At 39.2% G+C, this 23,990-nt stretch overlaps 2 protein-coding genes across 2 annotated transcripts in view; both read right to left on the minus strand.

The window, feature by feature from the left end:
• Positions 1-260: 260 nt before the first annotated feature.
• On the minus strand, positions 261-6,295 carry LOC149290329 (carbonic anhydrase 15-like). Its single transcript, XM_089489493.1, has 8 exons — positions 6,235-6,295; positions 5,392-5,427; positions 3,467-3,637; positions 2,621-2,781; positions 1,833-1,925; positions 1,683-1,749; positions 1,011-1,177; positions 261-470 (listed from the first exon to the last, which is right to left on the minus strand). The coding sequence occupies exons 1-8, from the start codon at positions 6,293-6,295 to the stop codon at positions 261-263; spliced, it is 966 nt and encodes a 321-aa protein (XP_089345619.1).
• Positions 6,296-13,878: 7,583 nt separating this feature from the next.
• The window catches only part of LOC149290330 (integral membrane protein DGCR2/IDD-like), a 28,686-nt gene continuing 18,574 nt past the window's right edge, over positions 13,879-23,990 (minus strand). Inside the window, exons 7-10 of the mRNA XM_089489494.1 lie at positions 23,162-23,365; positions 16,935-17,087; positions 14,626-14,862; positions 13,879-14,138 (exon numbers count right to left, since the gene is read on the minus strand). Of these exons, the coding sequence (XP_089345620.1) occupies positions 13,879-14,138; positions 14,626-14,862; positions 16,935-17,087; positions 23,162-23,365 (854 nt within the window). The remainder of the gene's footprint in view (positions 14,139-14,625; positions 14,863-16,934; positions 17,088-23,161; positions 23,366-23,990) is intronic.

Raw genomic sequence — 23,990 nt, forward strand, 5'->3', positions numbered from 1 at the left:
TCATGCCTGTAGATATCAGAACAAACTCAGGTTTGGACTGTCGGATTAGGCTGTGCCAACATGATGGTATAGCTGAAGAACATGGACATATAGAACCACCAAGCTATTTTCTAATGGCGATCCCTTTAAAATGCCTGCATCCAGGACCAAATATGGACAGGTTTTTATTGGTGGATTTGTATTTGGAGCAGTTCTTCTTCATTTCCTGAAGTATTTGCCAAGAAAAGGCTAGAGAATTCGATACAAACCAATATGGCTTCTTAGAAGAGGAGAAGAGCTTTGGTGGCCAAGCTTGCTAGACACAGTGTGATGATAGAGGCACTAAGAGCATTTGATTGGCTTATGGTGGCATCCACTGAGGCCCAGACTTTGCGACCATTGAGAGGTTGAGGTGGTCGGAAGTTGTCTGTCATTTTGAGAAGGCTTTCACCTTTAGCACTGAAATGAGCAGTGTCTGTAAAAATCCGAAGCTGTCAAGACATAATATAGAAGTACATTGTCCTATGTAGTTTGCTGCAAATTCTGCACATTACTCATAGATAATGTCAAGACACATTTCTCATCTACACAAATGTACGGGCTGGTCAATTTTTAACTGTTTGTTTTCATCGCAATCATACAAATACGGTTTCATCTTCAAACATCTAAACAACTAGCATGAGTTTTATGGTAATGTAAATATATCCCTATATATTTCCCTGTTGTTAATCAGAAGAACACACACCAGTAGTAGCTTACTAAGTCTTTTCTGTCGATGCAGACATTTTATAACACACACAATAGATGTTATAAATCCTGAGAGGTGTGGGACCCATGGCTACAGAAGGAGGATGAGGTAGATTTCTGGTCCCTCAACTTTACCTCTCAATGAACTGCATTATATTTTCCAGGCACAGGTTTTCAATAAGCTTAAAGTGGGGCGCACAATCTATGTCAGTAGGGGAATAGGTGTGTTGATGCTCCTTTCCATAACATAACTGAGATACCTGATCATAAATTACTTAACCTACCTGTGAACGGCTGATAGTAACTGGCTGCTCAAACACAGTCCAAATCACAACCTCAGAGCAATCTGGAGTGGTGAGTGAGCCCTGATATCGATAGTACCGAGTTAGCTTGTCATGGGGGGGAAGGAGAGACTCCAGGGGAAATGTTGAAGTCAAATCTATGTAGTCACCTGAAATGCAACAGCAGGACAAACAGACAAACGGATGTTTCATATAGTCAGGAAAATTACTGCATATTTTCGTGCCTGCCCAGCAACCTCACAGCCAGTAATGTGATTTTTACATAAGCCATAAAACTACCTAAAATTAGATTAATATATTTATCCTTGCTATCTAATGCCAATTACTTTAAGAGAACAAAGGATTATAATGTTCTCACTTCTGTGCTGGACTGGAATGTTTTATTCCATGTTTTTTTTTTTTGTTTTTTTTTTAAAACCTTTTAATTGAGAAACTTCACAGATGGAAACATATGTGAATGCATGTTTTAATAGGGGTGAGTAGCCACAATCTGTAGCAGATCCCTGTGATTAGCAATAAGTAACACAATAGATGTGACATACTTAAGAAATGTAAAATAGATACAAATGGTATATGTCTTATATAGTTTGCCTTATACCCAAGCAAATATTCTAAAGTGCAAAATATGTAAAACAAAAACTAATGCATACTTACCTTCCAAAGACACGTTCTTCATAGCAGCCACCAGCGTGTTATAATTAGGATTGTCGATCTCACCGACCTACAAATTAAGAAAAGTCAGATGAAACCACAAATGGAAGACTGTTGTGGCTAAGGCATCATTGTGTTTTGAGCAAAGCTTACAGTGAAAAAGAATCCAAGCACGGCCAAGCCTTGAGGGTCCTTCTTGGCATCCACAATGCTGTTATATTTGGCATTCATATGAACAATATGTAACTGTATCAAACAAGAATACATCTGATTATATACGAGGTATTTGACATTTACGCATAAAGAGCAATTTTGGTAAATGTAGAGCAAACATTAGGAAGAACCAAACACCATTCCCCTGGCTAGAGAAAGAGAAACCTGACACAGAGACTCAGGAAGGCAGCAAGATACTCTAAGTCAAACCTGGAGATTTTCCAGGTATGGCGGTTGCTGTTCTAACCATAACATCTAATACATAGTAGAGTTAAGTAAGCTAGTACAGCTGGACTGTCAACCCATATTAAGTTGAAAGAAAAATCAAGGGGAGTAGAGAAATAAATTGCTTTGATGATGGGTTAGCCAATCAGCATTCTTAATGAACAAATGACATCATGTATCTTACATATTAGCTAATCTTGTTCTAGAATAATTGGCAGCAATTAGTTATTCAATTAAACAAGCTGGATTTCAATTGTGTAGCCCAAAACCATATCTGTTACTATCAAATCACATCACAGGAAAATAAACTATTTCACCAAAGGTAAGTGGATACTCCTCCAAATTATTGAGCTTGGCTGTGACACACCAATTGCTAACATGTGTATAAAACGATGACAGCACAGACCTGCTTCAGCCAAATATTCTTTGTTTACCTGGTTGCAAATGTCCAAACATATTAAATTGCCAAGTTTGATTCACACCTATTGTAAGGAGTCAAGTACCTCCATAGGGAATTGCTTCCCATCCATTGTGTGCTCTGATCCATCCTTTGTGGGGTTTCCCCAGTGGAAGTGAAACTGCAGTGCCCTGTATGTGTTGGGAAGTCCTGCACCACTGATGTTGATGTTCCCCAAAATCACCTCTCCTTCAAGACTCAAGAGAACTGTACAGGGAGAGAAGAATATACCGGCTGTATACCTAAACTAGTTGTAGACATAGAACAAAATGGTACAAGAACAAGCGAGGATGAAAAGGAGAAGAGATAATATTTTTTAAAAAGACCACAAATGAGCAAGTGCATGGCAGTATTTTCTTCTTAGTACGGCACATAATAGAGTACGTAGGTTTGAGATACTGTCTCATTTTCACTCAAAGAAAGGGCATTATTCTGTTGTTTCTTACTTCCCTCGATAAAAACACATAATAAGTTAACCTGACTGGTGGAGTGAGTCACCTTCTGTACTGGTTTGATATGAGATCAATTTGGTCCAATATAAGCTGTCATGTTCCTCTCCACTGGTCGGATCTGCATTGGGCTGGTTAGCTAGTGGGTATGGACATTCTGTGTTCTGATGGTTAGTAAGAGACTTTCCCTAAATAGTTCCTGTCTGCTTCAAATATATAAAAATGTTTGCAAATGTGCTAATTCAGGTAGCATGCATATTATTATATTATTTATGTAAGTACATTGTGTCATTGCATACTATATAGATTGAATGATCATGAGATAGAATGCATGTGTCCATAGGATGTGTGCATGATGTTTTACTGTGGCTAGAACACCTTTTATCAGCAAAGATAATTGAGGGAGGGCAACCAATCACAGGGAAAATGTCTCCACCACTTACCTGAGTGTCCATCATTCATGAGCCTCCAGCGGTGAGATGGAGCTTGATTATATCCGTGGAATATGATTTCCCCAAGCTGGGTGTCTCTCTTTACCTTGGATCTATCAATGTTGATGGGAGACTGTTTTTCACCTCCACAGGTGTGACTTATGTCCTTCCAGTGGTCTGCACCTGGGCAGAAGAGATATACACCTTTTTAACATTTCCGTAACCCATCTTTCCTATTTTTAATAAGACAATATATCTCTTCTTACACTAAAACATGTGCACACATATATATCAACGCATAATTATCAAGTAACACATCAATATGTTGTTGTGCAGAAGTGTTTTTAAATTAAGCCTGGCACAAGAACATGTTTGTTCCTTAATGCCATGTGTGCAGTGTGTCTGCAATGCTTCATTGCCCATTCTGACCTTAATGAATATTAACAAATGGGTAAATTAAGTCAATGTTTAACCTTTATTCATTATTAATCTGAACTTTTCAGTAGGGCCTTAGAAGTGATCTCTGTTTAAATAAATTGTATTATATCCCTTACGAAAAAATTACTGCAGTTTTTCTGAAGTAATACTGCAGTTTTTTGGACATGAAAAAATTGCAATACTGCACTTTTACTGCACATTTACTGAAGTTTTACTGCATTTGTACTTCACTGTACTGCAGTTTTACTGCAGTTATTAATGTACAGAAGTACAAATGCAATAAAGCTGCGGTACATTGAAGTACAACTGTAGGTTTGCAATATAAAAAAAAAAGTGCAGTAAATGTGCAGTAAAAGTGCAGTATTGCAGTTTTTTCATGTCCAAAAAACTGCAGTATTTTTTTGTAAGGGATGTATTACGTGACATACTTATATCCTGGCATTTTGACCCACCTTTCCATAAGCCTATGCCAGAATATAATGTATGGATAAACTCAGTATGTCATATTATCAAAATTCCAGTTGCCGATGGATGATAAATATTTCAGACATAAAGGTTATTGTGTTTTCAACATGGTAAGTGCCACTGATTCTTGCCTGTGCGTCATTGCGAATAGTTTTCAAAAAGCAAATACATATTTCTGATGTCAATTAAATTAAGTCTGGTATTAAAGTAATGTATCATTGTGTGTAATGCGCTTACAACAAAAACATTTGATGACATGAAGAATATTAAAGTGAGTTCTTAAAAATGGTAACATTTAAAATGTAGGCGGCAATTACTTGAAAGAAATGCATTTCTCTAAAGTTCTTAAATGGAATTCACTTTAGTAAAGGGGTATAATGTAGGACACGGTGGGGCCCCAAAGGCTAATTAATGCACAAGTGGATCCCTTGGTGTTACCAGGTAAGAGCAAAGTGTTGTTTATCATATCACTGGCTGATTGACGTGAATAGCTGGCATCTCACTTTTATCAGCTCCATAATAACTCCATAATAACTGTATATAATTGACACAATTGAGATTCATAATAAAACAAATTGAGAGTAATACAGCATGCAATGCACCCCCAACATTTTGTATTACGGCTCTGCTTTAATCCACAGCTGCACAGAGAGATTGATCAGTTTGAAAGAGTTTGAAAGAGTCAATGGGGGGTACTTTAATGTGCAGATTGTAATTAATAATACCATAGCAACAACTGAAATGATCCTGCCTATTGTGCAACTTTTACCCTGATTTCACACCCATTAAAGGTCACTCGTACAAGCCTTTTATTTTTTACATTACGAGCCTAGAGACTTCTGGAGTGTTATTAATGCACTGATGGCTTTAACTTAAAAAGATCAACATGTTGTAAAAGAGGCATTTTTTTGATTATTGTGAGGACATGAAAAAGGCTGCAGAATGTGATTGTGTTATATAAATTAATCATAGTAATAAAACATATAAATCTGATATGCTCAAAACAAAGAGTAAGAATGCAGTACTTTACTCACCACAGCTGAGGTTCTGTGAGGAATAACACCAGTGACCTGAACAGAAGAACATGGTATGATATCAAAAGTAATGCCCTCAATGCTTTGTAACATATTTAGAATTTACCTATAATTCAGCCATCTTACTGTTCATGTAATACAATATGTGTTCCAAAAATGCGAGAAACTAGCATAGTATTGCACTGATAAAAAAATAAGGTTAGGCCATTAAAGTAGCAGCTCTTTACAATACACTGTAATTTAAAATACAGTATCTTTCGGTCTCTAAGTTGAGACCTCCAAAGCTCCATATATATGCAGCATAAGGGAACATTTCTTCAGCTGTGTTGAAATATAAGTTTGAAAATATAATACTAAACACATTAAGGCATAATAACTTGGAAGCATTTAAGGTCTTTAATGTACACAAAATGTATAAAGATTAGTAAATGCAAAACCACTGAGCATGCTATCATCTCCTGTGCTTGAACCACACTACTAGGAATACAAAAATATAATAATTGTTTCCATACCATTAACACAAAATAATTATTTGTGAAAAAAGTGATACATAAACATTAATTTTGGCAGAAGAACTCTATAAGACCACCTCGTCTTCCCTTATTTCTTACTATTGCTAGATGTCAAACCTTTTGCTCCATCCTTGGCCTAGCCTATGTTCTGGATAGCCTTTTCTCTATCCCAGCCATGCTCAAATAATGTACTCACTGTATTAACCTTCACCATTTCTCCTGGAATGGTTTTCCATGTATTTGTCACCCTTTTTTCAGTTATGTTATAGAGCAAGGGGTCTATTGCCTGCGTTACACTTACAAGTACAGATAAAATTGATGATTGCCTCACCTCCTCCAGATGCCTGCACAACTAGGGGAAATGTGAGGACAGTCACAAAAAGTTGATGCATCTTAGGCGTTGTCATCATTCTGTGAGATGCCACCACACACAGGTGACCAGAAGCTCTCCCTCACCTTTCCTTGGACACGCACAGCTAGAATGAGCCCATAGCCCTTCCCACCTCATAGTTTAAATATTTATAGAGAACTGAATTTTCAGTTATTTTTTTTTTCCCACTTGGGAGGGAACAAAAGAATCGGCTGGACTCCTCCTGAGATATTGGGCTGCAGCCGTTAACTCTTTTTCTTCTGATTTTGGCTTTGAGAGGGTCACAGTTCAGAAATTCCTGTCCCATGCAGCCTGTTCTAGCGTGGCCAGCCAGGTGAAGCTGTTTTTAGAGGTCATTGATCCATGCTTCACTAACATACCACCTTACACAATGAGAATGCAAGTCTTCTCCAACTCTACTTAGAAAGGGTTCAATGTCATGTGTGACCTTCACAGAAAAAGTGAAAGCACATATACTGTAGGAAGCATGTAATAGGTTTTAGGCTTGTGCACTGCAATAGTCATAAAAGAAGAACATTTAACTAGAAGTGCAGCTATTAAAAGGACAGCACGATGCAGACTTTAAAAGACATATAGTTAACATGCAATAAGAACTTTATATAACATGAGGAATGGCTATAGATGATGGGAATCTACCATTCTAACAGAAACAGGAAGCTTGTTAACACATCTGTAGCTAAATTACTGTTTTATGGTCTAGAGGAACTGGAAATAATTTCATTTTCTTTTAAACTTTACTCAAAGCATTTAAAATAGAGCAGCAGGTTCTGAATATCAAGTGACCACTAGATTTACATTCCCAAGGGTAGCTAACAGGTAAGTATTTTCATGATAGTAGGACCCAGAAATCATACATTGAGTGTTGGGATTGGATTTCATTTTATTCTTCTAAAAGCCTGGTGATTAAATGTTTCACTCAAATCTATTAACCCTTGCTACGACTAGAGATTTTTTTTTTTAAGTTTTTTATTTTGATGGAGAAAGCACACACAGACTAAAATGACATCCAAGTATATTAAGCAAACTAAAGGTCAGTAGAAGGATGCATTTTGTTCAAGGAAAATAGAATTTGAGAATTAGACAGCACAAACCTGAATCCAGGTTACCAAAGCAAGACAGAGGGAAAAAAATCACTGAGGAAGATTTGATAAAAATAACTTATATTTAATGGAATTTAGTCATTCCAATTTTTAAATTAAAAAAAATGTTTAAACTATAGCAACTGACATATTGTAAGGTGTGTAGCTCTTAAAGAGTTAAAATGAAGGTGATATATGTAATTGCAGATGACTGAAACTATATACCAGGTCCTTTGTGGTCCTTATACTTATAATCCCTCTCTTTTAAAAGAATAAACAAAGGGGTAGTGGGGTGGGATGTAATAATCATACCTGGAATGCACATTATTAACCATATAGAAACCATATTTTAGAATTTCCTAGTCAGCTTGTTTGAGACTGTATTGTGCATATACTCTATGTGCTATCAGCCAGTTATGTCACTAAATATTACTTTGGTTGTCTGCAGGAGACAGTTAGTAATTTAAACCATCAATTCAATCAAAGGATGAGCACTCAGTTGAGAATACATTACTTAATAATTGACCATTATTTCAAACACCAAAATATATTTATAAAATAGGTAATCTTCATGAAACCAAACACCTTGTCATAAAAACACACTAATCCAGCTGTAAAACTTTTTTAAATTGGAATGCATTTTATTTATGCATTTTACTTTCTTGTGTGTAATGATTCTAATTTGCTAGTTTAAAAGGCACCCAACATGTTCTCAGTGTGTAGAATTTTATTAGAGATCCATATGCCTCAAATTGTACTTCTGTTGTGGATGAAATACTGCCATTTTCCTAAAATATGTTATTTTTTAAAATTTAAACCAAGAAATATTTATACATTTTATAACACTTAATAACATATGTGCCTTTTCATGCAGAGATCTATATTTATGGGGTTACTGATGCATTACAGAAATCTTTCCCAAAGACTGTGACATCTTTGTGAATCCCACCCACGGGACTGAGCACTGTCCACTAAATATGTTGGCAAACCATATTGATTATTTTATTCAACTCCAATTTAAAACATTATGTCATTTATTACTCCTTAAGATCATACTTGTTTTGCCACAAATCCGTTTTTACTATCATTCAATGTGTCTCTCTTATTTAAACGAAAATCAATCAAATCATCCTTGTCCAAGGAGTCCTTATAATTTTGGTCTCTATTGTTTTGTATACCATTGTCATAATTGGTGCAGCTTGCTGGCACTTAGAGAGGTAAAAGTAACAATTAAAGAACTATACTTTTGTATTAACTGCAACTGTAAATTACTTGTCGTCATATGTTACCTGAGGAATTTAATAGCATGTTTCTTTATTCTGCTTTGTCAGAACATACCTGTCTTAACGGCTAATTAAACAGGTTAATAATCCTATATAGGTAAAGTAGGCAATTAGAGTACAGCTCATAAGGTCTAGCAATTTAGAAAGAGTATTTCATGTTTGAGAAACTCAAGGTCAGAGAGAGAGAGAGAGAGGGCGAGTAAATCAGGTGGATTATAAAACAGTTGTAAATCGGAGACTCACAGGTTCTTACCAAAGAAATAAAGTTACTAGTGCATTTAATGCCTAGATTTCACAAGCCAGTGGCTACTAAAGGCCACAGGTTATCTATGCAACACTCTGAAATAGTAAAGGTAGAATTTGAGGCAGATCCTCCACTCTTTGTAACATGAAATTCACATAGTTCTGTTATTTCCTAATATCTATTATGGGGTGTTTTATGGACATAGTGAATTTAAACGATTATAAAATTAAGACCGTTTTACTAATAACCACCTTCTTTCGTAATAGTCTGGGGAACAGGAGCTTCCTCTGGTGCCCTCTCCTGGAGGCTGGTGAGATAACAAGCGCTGTCCAAGGTCCTGAGAGATACTTGGCCATATGGACATCTTTAGTACAATATAATTAAGCAGTACAAGTAACATAGATATTAGAATAAGAATAGAACAGAAGATGTGGTATACACTACATGACCAGAAGTATGTGGATACTAGATGATTACACCTTTATGATCTTGTCGGACATCAAATTCCAAAACCATGAGAGCCATGGTTAATACGGATTTGCCCCCCTTGCTCCTTGAACAGCCTCCGCTATTCTGGGAAAGCTTTCCACATACTGGTTATGACTAATACAAAAAAAAAAAGCAAGCTGTTCTGAACACAGTCATTAAATTGTAAATAAACAGGTAAGGACTACTCCTGAATAAAGTTGGCGATCATGCTTTGTTTTATGTATTGATTGGTCATTATTATTCTAGCAGCAACCCAAGAATCTGAATGTGTATGCCTTTTTTGTATAAAAAACAATAAGGTTGTGTCAGAACTATGCTATAACTTGATATTGGGTAGAATATGCAATGATGTTAAGGTGAATCTTTCCCTGTAAAAAGACGATTGCCTGTACTTGTGTATACTTTACTTTGTTTTTTGATATTTGAATTTTGACAAATTTTGTTTCCCTAAAAGACAGCTTAATAAATGCAGTATACTTTTCATTTTTTATAAAATACAAGTGTTGTGTATTGTGACAAACCTTGTTGGTTCAGGTACATAAATGTCATTTTTGGGGATCTTAAGCATGGTCTTCCAGGACAATAAGGCCCAAGTTACAGTAAACTGTGATTTATTTGCAAGTGCACAAATCAAACACCCTAAAACAAAATCATAAGGAAAAAGCTTAGCTCCCAACTGAAGCCCTGGCTGGCTATACTTTGCTAGCCCAGACAACCATTCACTTCCCTGCCAGGCCCAGCTAAGCCAGGCTCTAGAACAGCAGTTCTCAACCTGTGGGTCGCGACCCCTTTGGGGGTCGAACGACCCTTTCACAGGGGTCGCCTAAGACCATCGAAAAACACACATTTCACAATATATAATTACATCATTTTATGGTTGGGGGGTCACCGTAACATGAGGAACTTTATTAAAGGGTCGCAGCATTAGGAAGGTTGAGAACCACTGCTCTAGAAACATCTCCCCAGACAGTACACACAGGTAAACCTGGCTCAAGAATCTTCTTCAGGGCCTCTCCTTACTCTGGAAGCACAGGGGGACTTAGTCTCTCCGGCTGTCAGACTCAAGGCGGCTTTAATGCCCAGCACCTTGCCGAACGTAGGCTTCAAAGTTCTGGACTGTATCCTGCATAGGCCAGTTTGGGCATCCAGTCTGCTACTTTACAGGAGTGGAAGCGTTGGCCCATCCTGGTCTCCAAACGCTTCACCCCAGGGAACCATACACAAGATTTGCACAAAATACACACACAACATCTCCCTGGGGCTGTATAGTGTCACAGTATTTAAACACAAACTTTATCACATTGTTTTCCAATGTTTTTCTCCCTACCATCAAACACTAAACATCGCTTATATCTTAATTTACTTTACGTGGAATGCAGAAATTAAAATTTGAGCTACGTTAACCATGTAAAAACCTCAGTGACGAGCAGTAATTTTGGTTAATGTTCTTCACTGGTGGAAACATATTTGCATATACAGCACCCTCTTCACTATAGTCTTGCTGCTTTTATGTTCCTTTATGGAGCCATAATCCTTCAGCCGATGACTACAGATTTTCAAACTAAGATATTGTCTGTACATTTTCTATAAAAAAAAAAAAAAAGTATTGCCATAATGAGCAAAGGGAATATCTTATTGTATCATTCTTAGTCACTGCCACATACAATCTTTTATAGAATAGGTTTTTTTATTATTTTGGCATCAGAATGAAATGTTTTATCACATTGACATGAGGAGAAAAAAAGATTTAGTGTAAAATAAAACAAGAAAATGTAATTTAAAGTCACAAGGGCTGAAAAATACAGCATCAAGTGTCATCTCTGCATGATATAACAAACTTACGTACACAGCCACAGGTAAAATGCATTCACAAAAAACAGAGGCCGAGGAGAAAAAGCAGTCATGTCAAGGACAGCCACGCTTCTTAACCTCTTCCTCCACAGTTTTTTCACCCCATTTCTTGTGAACGTCAGATTTTTGAAGCTCTCACAGGACCTACAAAGCGATCAATGGTAATGCCTTAAGGAGGATATGCAATATGCGGTACATATTGGCTTTAAAACAGTCTTGTGTGTTATTTTAGGTTGACCGTAAGCAGTAAAGTTTCAGAATATCATGTTTTCTGCTCTGGGAACAAGAGCTAAACAATGCTCAACTTTAGCATGTTGGCAAACAAACTTAAGTCACTGGCACACAGGACTTAACTGCCACCTTCATTTTATCTTGTTCTCCGTTAGGAAACTAAATGGGATCTATATCCAATATATTGGACCATATTACAAAGCTTTAAGAATGCATACAAACCAGGCGTTGTTTCCAGATGCTGGTGAAGTGGAATAAAAGTGCCTTAATACCCAGCAACAAGAACAGTTCCATGTCACAAATCTTTTGGAAAGCACTTTCAAAACCTGCTGCATGCAAAATATTTTTGGATGAATAATGAATGGCATTATTGACTATTGCTCTTATTTGCAAGGAGCAGTCCATCTAGCTCCTTAATAAATCACATGCACACGATGGGTGGCACGCCTTTAATGTTTTCAAGATGAATACCCCCCAGTCATTCACAGAGACCTTAAGAAGCCAATGACTTAAAACATGACCATGATATAGCAGGGCCACATTTCTGAAGACCCACAACAGCACTATCACTTCTAATGTGCATGCCAGAAAGAAAAACCTAATTTTTACAATGGGGTATGGGTACGAAATTCACATTTGACCTTTACCTGCTGCAAGTTCTATAATATTAATTCCTGCAGTAAATAAATGTGTGCTTGTGCACATAGGCTAGTTTATGGGGAGCAATCAATAGTTGAGGTTCTGCTACATAAATGACCTGCAGCCAGCAGCAGACCAGTCAGTGAACTTCTACAGTGTCACAGCTGAAGCTCCAAACCCTGGTTTAGCAAGGGTTTGTGCGGAAGGGGAAATTAATCTCAATAAAATGCAATTTGTTTTCCTAAACATTAAATTAGCTTATCTTAAATGAAGGTACAATTTTCCATTATTCATAACACATTCTAAGACTTAAAGGCCAAACATTTACACACAATGCATAAAAAAAAAATCTATTTACAAAATCTTACAGTGGCATACGGAACAGGATAATCACCAACTGGTTCTTTTCAAAACATACTGTTCCAAAACACTTTTTTTTTTTCTTCTTTTGTTAATATTCACACGGGAAAACGAAAGAAGGCACCTAACAAAAATCTAAAGCTGCATTTTATTATTTTAAACAGCTTCTACAATGAAGAGTTCCTAAAAACCTCTTTCTCCAAACCGCATGCCCTCTCACTACCTGCACAGTGCATTCTGATCCTACACTCCCATGTAAACTGTAGAGTCCCGGCATATGTGGACATGCGGTGATATGGTTACTCAATATAAACAATAAAAAAGATGGCTACAAACTGCATGACTAGTTTGGGATACTAGATGGCAATAGTCTAGTATTAAATTGGAGAGGACATTAGAAATGTTTTTTTTTTTGTTTGTTTTTTTAAATCTGCTGGTCCCAACTGAAGACACTGGGGTTTATTCACTAAAGGGAGAGTAGTGGTTTCAATGCCCCTAACACTCAATTTATTATAAACCGTTAACCCATGCAAGTTTCTCCAGCATGAGGGACTGAGCTGGCTCTGTATAATGCATAATTCAATATGACAGGATGAAGATTTTTTTGTGATTTAACTCTACATTATAGCAGAAGTTCGCTGGGGTTGGCAGTTTATGATGTATAGTGACGTAAAGGAGTTGAAACTGCAACTCTCTCTTTGGTGACTAGATCCCATTATCTAAACCTTACAAATATAGAGACATATCCATAACCACCTATTTGCCACATACAAATATGATTTCACAAGAAACATGGAAAGGAGATGGGGGGAAAAAAGTTTTATGCAGAGATTAACAGTTGGAAAACCAACAGCAAATACGAGTGAGCTTCAGAGTCACCACAAAAGTCTTCATGATATCACTTGTGAGCATTTTCATATCCAGCTGGAGCAGTTTACAGTATTGATAGGGGTCCCATTAAAACATCTCTTGCTTGATTATTGCAAGTTAATTAACGGGAAAAAAGCAGGAAAAGGAAAATACAGTCCTAAATTCTGTATCAAAAAAGTCAAAGAGAGCGACACTGTCCCCTTTCTCCCGCGGTTCCTTTGTCTCGCACATACACACTAAAGGGGAATGGAGAAAGTGCAGAGCCTGAAATGTACTATTACATTGTAAATCATGATTTCAGACCAAGTTGAAACCCGCCTATTTAACACCTGAGCTGCCAGGGGAGTTTCGCAACTTGGTGTAGACACCTTAGGTAGCAAAAGGGGTGATAAAGGAAAAAAATATTAATCTAGCTAAGAGTGAGTTTTGGGAGCTGACTGAAAGTGGGCAGTGTTCCACGATTTCAGGGGCTCAGCTTTGTAATGGACACTGGTTGCGTGCTGCTCCCGGGTTGGTGTACAATTGCTTGTTTTCTTTTTCACACAACTGTGTTGACAGAACAGTTACTGGGTGGTGGTCCCAACTGGCCATCACTAGCGAAGGCTTCACTCTGGAGGGTATTAGGTGGCACTAGCAAGGAAGTGCTACCATCTTCAGAGTCTTCAGTATCTGCTCGGGGATGAGTAAGTGGTGGTACCGGTGGAGGCAGTGGTTCCTCAGAGGTCTGAGGGGATGAGGCGCTGCTACTACTTGCAGTGGAGAGCTGGCCCAGCACAGTTGACTGATGAGTCACTTGGTCTAAGTGGAAACAGAAATAAAATTTAAGTACAGGGGGACATACACAAGTAAAAAGAGCAAAAACGGAGAGGACTTTAAAGGGGAAAAAAAGATAAGACTATATGTAGAGGTTTCCTGCAACTTTAGTTCTACATAAAGTACATGTATTATACATGGCTCCACTCTTTATATGAGATTTTATAGTATGCCGAATTAACACAATCTATACTGAACCACTGCATTGTTGGGAGTAGGCTGTACAATTAGCTTCCCTCTCAGGCAATAAAAATTAAATCTCATTGTTTACTGACAAGAAATATTCTTGGAGCTAAAAAAAAACAAAAAAAAGAAAAAAAAAAAGAAAAAAAAAAAAAAACGTAATTGATGAAGAGCCCATCTATGCTGTGACCTAAAGTCTAACTCAATTCTTGTCATTTTGAGAAGAATCTTGACAAATGCAATGTAAAAGGTGATATGGCAAAATACAATACCAGTAAGTTCAACTCACCAGGTGTGGAACACAGAATGATATCTGGGCTAATTGATGCTTCATAGGGTGGAGGTGGGTCATCAGGATGTTGGGTATCCGAGTACTTGTAGGCAGTGTAAGGGGGAGGTGGCTCGTGGAAGTGGAAGGCTCCACCTTCGCCATCATCTGAAAGATGGAGTGGGGTCAATCCAGTGCCAAATCCATCTGGTCCATAATCAAATCCAGGCATCCTGCGTCCCAGATTAAAGTGATGAACTGCAAGGAGGAATAATGGGCATAATAGGTAAATTAGCTGATTTTATGCAAGTTCCCTTACAGCACTTCTAAGACTTTACAACAGAGCAGTAAATGCCGTACGAAAGTCACAAAATAAGAAGCAGCTATAATTACACTACATTATTTATTTTAAATAATATATGAACATAATATACAATAAACCCTGCTTAAAGGAATTAGGCAAATAAGGTGTTATCAGTCCTGGATTCAGATTTTGTTTAATGAGATGGTAATGTTTCCCGATTTGGGTGCAGAATGCCAGTTTCTAGATTATTGTCTCTGAGATGCCGAGCAGGGTCATGTTATGTGACCCTGCAGTAGTAGGACAGCAGCTCACACATAATGCAAACAGCAGTATAGACAGGGATTAGCGTGAGGCAAGGAGAGCTGCAGTGATGAGAGAGCATGTGAGGGAGAAAGGGAGTCTGTATGTCAGCATAGGTTAGAGTGTCTGTGTAAGCATGAATGCATAGTTATTAGAGTGTGTGTTAATACTTGGTGTCAAGATGTGTATTTGGGTGTATCGTATTAGTTTAAGTGTATTGTGTAACGTGTCATGGGTGAGCTTTGGGTTAGTGGTGTATCTAGGCATCCACTCCAAACTAAGGGTTTTTTCTTCCGAGGATAGAGATAATAAAGTCTGCGTTTTCTATGTGAGCCATAGGGTCAACAACAGAGTACCAAAACGGAAGACAAGTTCCTGAAAGACTTCTGGATGGAGATCCTATTCTCCAGGATGAACCCAATCCTACTCAAGTAGTCCGTGTGAATAATCAGGGAACTCTGGATGTGTACGTCTGCCAGACGGTAAACGTAGCTTTTGGCCCAGTTGAAAATACGAACTGCCAAAAGCTCCAATGGAAATCTTCTTGTACCCACCTTGCAGGTTTAAATATGTTCCAGCAGTCCTATTAACAGTTCATATCAATATTTCTTTGTAGCGCTGTGCATTATGGCCAAATATCTGGGTCATTATGAAGAGATCAGCTGACATCATTGGACTCCCAGTCTCTTTAATTATTTAATTTACATTTCATTTTTGTCCCTTGATTTTTTCATATTTTTTTTTTGTAAAGGGAAGAAACTATTTTTCTGTTTTGATGATTATAATGTGATCAGCAAGCAGGGTTCGATAGTCCTACATAACAGATTACAATAATTGTAATTAGCCAGCAGGGGCAGCAATGGGAGAGCCCTACATGCTCTCGTATATTCAAGTGAACTCCTGGTGGGCATCAGCAGTGTAACTTACAGCGTGATCGGTCAAGACTGTTGATAAATGTCCCTGTTAACTCAAAGTCAGGATGTACCTGTACGTCCTAAAGGGATTCTTGCCACAAGTTTTAAAGGACTTACAGGGGACACAACAGGATAAAATTTGTGTCCGCTGACTGGCTGCTTGAACCAGTCAATCAGTAGTAGGAATGGTCTCCCACTAAAAATCAATGAGAGAACTTTCTGCAGACGCATGTCTTAATAGATCCCCTGTCTGCATCGTTTCCTGAACCAACACTGGAGCAGAGGCAGTAAGTAGAGCATGTATCAGGAGATGCGTTGGGCTGAACATATCTCCTGTACAGAAATAGCTGTGACATAGGGAAACGGCAAATGCATATGAAGGGATTTTGCAGGATCCATCCATGATTTTGCAAAGGAAACACAGAAATGTAATTTATAATTTGCATAAGATGGCTGAAGTGATCTTTTAAAGCAAAACAGACTGAGAAATCTGGCATTTTATCATGTCCACTGAAGGTTTACTCACATAAAACAAAGAAGCTTCTCCTGTTTCTAGTGGCTGTTTTAACTGCAAAACTTAAGAACTAGGCAAATTTCAACTGGATTAAAGAATAATTTTTTGGAAGAGTTTTAAAAACTGTACTAGGAATGATGTTTCTAATGCTGCATTTATAACATTCTGTAAGTTTAATAAGTGGCTCTCCACAGCTTAAACAAAAAAAATACCAGATGGTATTTTAACGTAACAATAATGTAATAATGCCCATGCAGCCTAAAAAGCTATGGAAAATACATGCATGAAAGGCGCTTACGGTTGGCTCCAATGAGTGACTCAATGTGTTCCCTGCGCCTCTGCCGCAGCCGATGCACCATGAAGAGGAGGAGTGAGAGGATGAGGAAGGAGGATATGCAGCTCACGATCAGGCGCATGCCGCTTGCCATGGAATCAAACAGGCTGTTCCCATCTACAGAGAAATAAACAAGCTACTACTGACTATTCAGTGAAATCCACAAATGTGTATTTTATGCTTGCAAGTAAAGCATGTATAAGGACCTGAACAAGTATAAAAAAAATTACATTATAACATGATGTGAAGTCATGATTTCTAAAGACATGGATATTATGCATCAACTCTTTCTGTAATTCTTTCAGCGGCAAAGAATACCAAAGGTTAAAAATAAATAGGGCTGAAACAACTAATCGATAATAATCGATAATGAAAATCGTTGTCAACGATTTTCATTATCGATTAGTTGAATCGATTTTTATCGATTATAAAAAGAGGTTTTTTTCAGAGCAAATGCTCTGAAAAAATCTTCTCCTATATTTCGACCTCAAACAGAGATCGGATTATAACACTAGAATCCAGATCCCCCGCAAAACTGCAGGGGACCTGGATTCTCCTGTCGGCCGGTCTCTCACTTCCGTCTCTCTTCCCCCTCCCATACTCCACTCTGGCTCCTCCCCCTCCCATACTCCACTCTGGCCCCTCCACCTCCCATACTCCACTCTGCCTCCTCCCCCCTCCCATACTCCACTCTGCCTCCTGTCAGCAACGGAGGTTCAGAAGACACCAGGGAGCCCGTAGAGAGGCAGAGCGGTGTATGGGAGGGGGAGGAGTCAGAGGGGTGTATGGGAGCCACCCTCCCATACACCACTCTGGCTCCTCCCCCTCCCATACGCCACTCTGCCTCTCTACGGGCTCCCTGGTGTCTTCTGAACCTCCGTTGCTGACAGGAGGCAGAGTGGAGTATGGGAGGGGGGAGGAGGCAGAGTGGAGTATGGGAGGGGGAGGAGGCAGAGTGGTGTATGGGAGGGGGGAGGAGGCAGAGTGGTGTATGGGAGGGGGAGGAGCCAGAGTGGAGTATGGGAGAGGGAGGAGCCAGAGTGGAGTATGGGAGGTGGGGGTCAGATGTGGATAACTAGGGGCAGTTTGGTAAACAAAAGAAAATATAAACAAGGCTTTTTTCTCATAGTTTTTATTAAATATGAAAAATAGTTAACATATGAATTAATATTTACTAATAACTTTGTATTAAAACCTAGTTTGAGAAACACTGTTTGGGTTCTTGTAGCTTTTATTATTATGTCTGTAAAATAAGAAGGTGAATACAGAGAGAGAGGCCATTGCAATAAAGAGGTGAAAGTGTAAATTGTACGTTTTTTATCACATTTTAAATTTTTAAAAAATTGCATTTTTTTTATCCGATTAATCAAAAAAATAAAAATCGGCCAACTAATCGATTATTGCAGCCCTAAAAATAAACAAACTTAGATCATTCAACCAATAACTCCAAATGACTCCCCTCTCCTCCACACGAGTAAGCCGTATTCTAAACACTCCATCTTTCTTTGGCATACAAACACGAGCATCAAAGATCACTCTGATATAAATGGAAAATCAAGTAAACGGGAACCAAAAAAATCCAAAATCAATTCTGAAATCATTCAGCAAATTGCCTTTTTTAAAACTACAAAAGAGGAAAAAGAATAAAAGAAGGTTATGGAACAGATAAATCATAAAACCATAGAATTCTTAGACTAATAATAACCGGCAAACCAAAAAAAAGCGGTAGGGTAAAGTATAAATGAAAGAGTAACGAACAACCAATATAACATAGTAAGGGAGGAAATAATATCCGTGTCTTTATAAAGCATGACTTCGCGTCATGAACTAATGAAATCTGATAATTTACAAAGACACGGAGGCTTATATTACGCAGGATCAAAGCTGTGCTAACACTGTCAGAAAAATGAACGGTCGGCTTAAAATAAAAAGCACAAAGTGTAGATTCTCTAGACCAATATGCAGCCTTAAAGAGGTCTTCCAGCTTACACCCCAAATGTGCAGCCTTTGAGGCCACCGCATTTCTTGTGGAATGAGACCCGAAAATGGAAAGATTCACACCTTCTTCACTCAAAATCCATTTAACATCTAGTTAAACATGTTGTAGAAACAGGTTGACGGTTTTCTTGTACCAATAAAAAGGCAACTGAGGAGAAGAGGGAAACCTGATTTAATTGCAGTTTTGGCAAGTTTAGAAATTTCAAAATTCACTCCTTCCATAAACAACACCTGAAACCCATTTACATGAAATCAGACAAAATAGAGTCACTAACTCGGCTGATAATTGACAAAGTGATAAATCATGATTGGCAGGCCATTCAGAATACTTGCAGCAAGAAAATCTGATGCCCTTCAACAAACGGCATACTAAAATATGCTTAACTGATGGTACCCCTTACTGTCTGCCAAAATAACCAATCCGTAAAAAAATAATCATAAGGTAAGCCAAATGCTGATCAAAAAGAATAGACAAAAAGGAGAGAATCGAAGTTACAGGTGCAAGAATGAGATTCAAGTGTCTCTCCAAGCACCAATGACTCCATGCACTCCATGTATGCTCGTAGGCTGTCCTGGTCACTGGGATGAGGCATGACTTTTCTCAGTTTATAAAAAAAAAACAGATTCTGAAGATGTAATTGGAGTGTTGAGATGTTCTGGACAACATCAGCATATCGTCGAGGTAGATAAGCCTTACCCCTCTTTTGCGCAAGTAGCCTACTACCGGCTTTAACATCTTTGGTAAAACACTATGGGACCACGACAGACAGAATGACAGGCAAGTGAATCGCCACCTCTGTCCATCCCAACCAAACGGCAGGAAGTCTTGATGGTCCTCCGCGATTGCGACTGTCCAGTACACATCCTTTAGATCCACGAAATATAGTAGGTCCCTTAGGCACCGAATGCCTTACATTTGGAAACGTTGATATCTTATACAGGCATTTAGAGGCCGAAGATTGATCAACGGTCGAAAACCGCCTCCCTCCTTGGGAACCAAAAATACCGTATTTGCTCGATTATAAGAAAAGGTTTTTTTTCCAGAGCAAAGAGGTCTGACTACAAGACTAGGGTCCAGATCCCCTGCAGCGCTGCAGGGGACCTGGATCCTCCTCTCTGGTTACCTCCGCTGCTGCTTCCTCTGGGGGCTTCTATGATGGAGCGCCGGCGTGACTGTCCGGTGCCCCATCAAAGAAGCCTCAGCAGAAGTTCCGGCAGCCAGAGAGGAGGATCCCTCGCAGTGCTGCAAGGAACGTGGATCTTTCTCCCTGGCAGCTGGTGACGGAGGCTTCTATGACTGAGCACCGGCGTGACCTGACCTTCCAGTGCTCAGTCATAGAAGCCCCGGCTTTAGTACCGGCACCAACGGTTGTCTATGCGCATCGCGCAGACGTGCACCGGCTGCCCCCTTAGACACCAGGGAGTCTGAAGTACGGACGAGTCTGGGGAAGCAGAGTGGCATATAGGGGGTTAAAATGCATTCCTGTAGACAGTGGCATATAGGGGGTTAATATCTGTGAGGCAGATGTGCATAACTGGGAGGCAGGTTGGCAAATAAAAAAAAAACATTTTTCCCAGTTTTTATTAAAAATAGTTTACATGTGAATTAATATTTACTATTAAAACTTCCTATAGGGTAGTCTTATATTCAGGCTTTTTTCCCCAAATGAATATTCACATTTTTTTTGGGGGGGGTAGTCTTATAATCAAGCAAATGCGCTACGTTGCTGAGGAAACCTGGGGTAGATGACGGGATCAGAGTAATTGCTCCTTTTTCCTTATAAGAATTGGATCTCCTGAGAGACCAAACACCTTGTCTGCTTTCGAGAAGTGAATGTTTCGGGGAAGGGTCTATAGGCATGGAGGCCAGAGAAAACTTTATTCGGTATCCAGAGATTGCCTGGAGAACTCAAGCATCTGAAGCGAGTGCTTCCCAAGCCAGATAAAAACAGTGTAATCTGCCTCCAACTCTAACAAGGAAGAAGGGGGACATGACATTGTTCTTAAAATAAGTCCCTCTGGCCCCATTGGCAACCTCGCTGGGGAAAGAAGGTTGAAGATGGAGATCTAGTCTCCTGCAATGATGCTCTTGAGATTTTGGAGCCTCGTAGTCCCATATAGGAACCCCCTGGTGCCCGGCTGGCAAAGAGGCCTCTGGACCTGCCAGCCAAAATTATGGTCTTGAAGACCTTCTTGCTATTGGTTTGGGCTTTGTCTAATTCTGTAAATGCGTACACATAGTTTCCTAGCTCCAAGACTTCCCCAAAGAGGTCATGGTCATGTTGACCCGTTTAGTGTCTAACTTCAGAAGTAATGCTTTGCGTCATTCTGCGGCCACAGAGTTTGCGCTGCCAATGAGGCATATGGCCCTCTGTACCGAGCCTCTCGATGCCATTAGATCAATCTGGAATTCATTGGGCAGGGCAGCCTCCATGTCCAAGATTTTTGTGGTGGGGCCCATTACATCCAGGACTTTGTCCTGAGAATTGTGGTTTCCGACATGATTTACGGCATCATGCATAGGTCGTCGAAAACAGTAGTGCGTGGGCATTCAGCCCTCATATTTCTGGTTACTCTGTCTAAGGGCTGACTCTTTGAGCCACATACAGAGCTACATGTTCAAAAGGACACCACTCTGAAGATCTCAGATGTTGTAACACCTCCAGATCAAAAAGAGTGGTTCCCCTGAGGGATCAAGCAATACTTTTTCTTCCCTTTGTGACTTACTAGTCACCTCCTTAGGAGACTAAGGCTCCTGTTCTAGGATAATGGGCTCCAACCCAGAACCAGGAACCTTTTTCTCATCTGACACTTCCTCCTCTGCCGAATTAGATTCGGACAAAATTGCAAGGGTTTTTGCCCTTTTCCAGCGTCTCACCAATTTTGCCATGCGAGGAGCTCTTTTATGTGGTATAACCAAATCATCTGCAACAGGGTGAGACCTGTCTATCAGATCCGATTTGGAAGAGATGGTTTTACCATGCTGCGACCACCTGGCATCTCCTTCGGGACTTTAGACCCCGTAGGAGCTTCTAGAGAAAATAGAGGGAAACCCTGTACATCCTTAAAGGTAGACTGGGCGATAGTATTAGACATCATGTCCATAGTTGATCGAAGGGCCCAGGATACTGATTTTGCCAGAGTTTAAAACTCCTAGGAGTTCATGTAATCACTCTGGGAGGTTTCCTCAGGGACAGATACTGTAGGGGATACCCTGGGTGGGGATCTATTGTAAGAGACATGGCCACTAGGGGTTGCTTCATGGTGATTCTCTGTCAGATTGCATACCTGAAGTATGCAAAGCAGCCATGTGCTCTGATGAAGGAAAAACAGGAAAATTTGGAACAAGCACACACTCCAGGCCCCAAATACCCATCCAAATGCTCTGCCCCTAGCACAGATAGATGGTCAGGCCACAAGAAAATGGCTGCCATATACCTGGCATAGCCTCGCGGCTCCAACAAAATGGCTGCCACAATGACTAAATGTCGCCATATGTGGCGGGCACCAATAAAATTGCAGCCACAGCCGAGAAAAGAAAATGTGTCTCGCAGCAAATGGACAGTTGTTGATATGGCTGTCAGATCGTGAACAGAAAGGCCCTCAAGTAGAGCACAAAATATAAAATCATAAAATTAAGGGGGAAAAAAACGGGAGAGGAGGGGACACCACCACCACAATACATAACCACACAATTACACACCCACAGAAGACACCATACAGACACTCTATACTTATCTGGGAAGCAGCAAAGAAAGAGAGGGAGTGTTTAGAAAGTAACTTATGGGGAGGGGAGGGGAATCATTTGGAGTTGTTATTGGTTGAATGATCTATTTTTTTTTTTTATTTTAAATAGCTGGTGAAAGAATTACAGAAAGAGTTAATGCATAATATCTCTGTGTCTTTGTAAATTATGGCACTGAATAGTTGTTAAGAGAACATACATACCACAAATTTACAGTTTCCTACAGATAAAAGACCTCAACTGAATTTATACCAGACCGAGGTATGAAGATGAGTATTAACACTTTCTTAAACAGCCTCACAACCTAATGCTGTATGAGCATGGAAGAAAATACAGCTGGGGATGGCAAAGCTGTAAACCAGGCATGACTGCCTATGTTAGGAAAGGAAATAAAAAAAAAAAAAACTCTACAGAAATATTTTTTATTTTTCTTCAGGCATTACCTTACCTGGATCCAGGCACGTGAATTTGCAGCACTCCTTGGGATCTTTACGATAATGCTGGCAGCCTTGCGGTCCCTCGCACAGCGCAGCCACACACATTTCTGGCTCACCATTGTGACATGTACAGCTGAGACAGGGGTCATTTCCCTTTGGAGTGAAGTAATAACCTTCGTCCACAATATTGTCTTTAATGTCGACACATGTCTGACCTGGCAAAACATACTGAGCATTACTGGTCCTTATCGTGCATCTGATTTATTTGCCTCAAGGCCATTTTTACGTTGGACGTTTATAGCATACTATAAGTAGAAAAGTAAATGAGAACACAACCCTATTACTAGTATTAGATTAAAACAGTTTCCTTAGCGCTTATGCAATGACAAGTTTACATCTGATGCTGTACTGGAAGTATATATTTTGCACTGCCCTGTCCCAACAGGATTCCACCTTGTTAACTAAAGTTTTCTTTGGCCTTAAATACAGTGATGTAGTTTAGCATTTAAGTAAATGTGGTTTTATATCAGTTTACCACACTAAACTGAGTATTTACGTCAATGTTAATGAAGTCCTGCTTAATTCTTTCCTTCCTAGACTTTTATTAGTCAGTGCCCAGATGATTGATACTATTTTTTATCACAAGGAATACACTTTGGCGTTTGTCCAACGTCACAATAACATAGAACACATACACAACATATATTTATAATCTAAACTCTAGAACAGAAAATAGTCGTTATCAACCTTTTTTCTATTGTCACACTTGTACAACACTTTAGTGGGAGATCCCCTTTAACCCCTTAAGGACCAGGTTGTGTTTTACCTTTTGTACCATTG

Source organism: Sceloporus occidentalis, unplaced genomic scaffold (genome assembly GCF_023333645.1).
Source record: "Sceloporus occidentalis isolate IW3139 unplaced genomic scaffold, rSceOcc1.0.p SCAF_40, whole genome shotgun sequence".
Classification (NCBI taxonomy): domain Eukaryota; kingdom Metazoa; phylum Chordata; class Lepidosauria; order Squamata; family Phrynosomatidae; genus Sceloporus; species Sceloporus occidentalis.

Bases quoted from the DNA above. Each gene is read 5' to 3' on its own strand.
- LOC149290329 (XM_089489493.1), bottom strand. From the start codon at position 6,295: ATGCATCAACTTTTTGTGACTGTCCTCACATTTCCCCTAGTTGTGCAG. The intron at 1,926-2,620 runs GTACTTGACTCC...TGTTTGATACAG, and splicing joins GGAAGCAATTCCCTATGGAG to TTACATATTGTTCATATGAA. The intron at 1,178-1,682 runs GTAAGTATGCAT...GTTGCATTTCAG, and splicing joins GAAGAACGTGTCTTTGGAAG to GTGACTACATAGATTTGACT.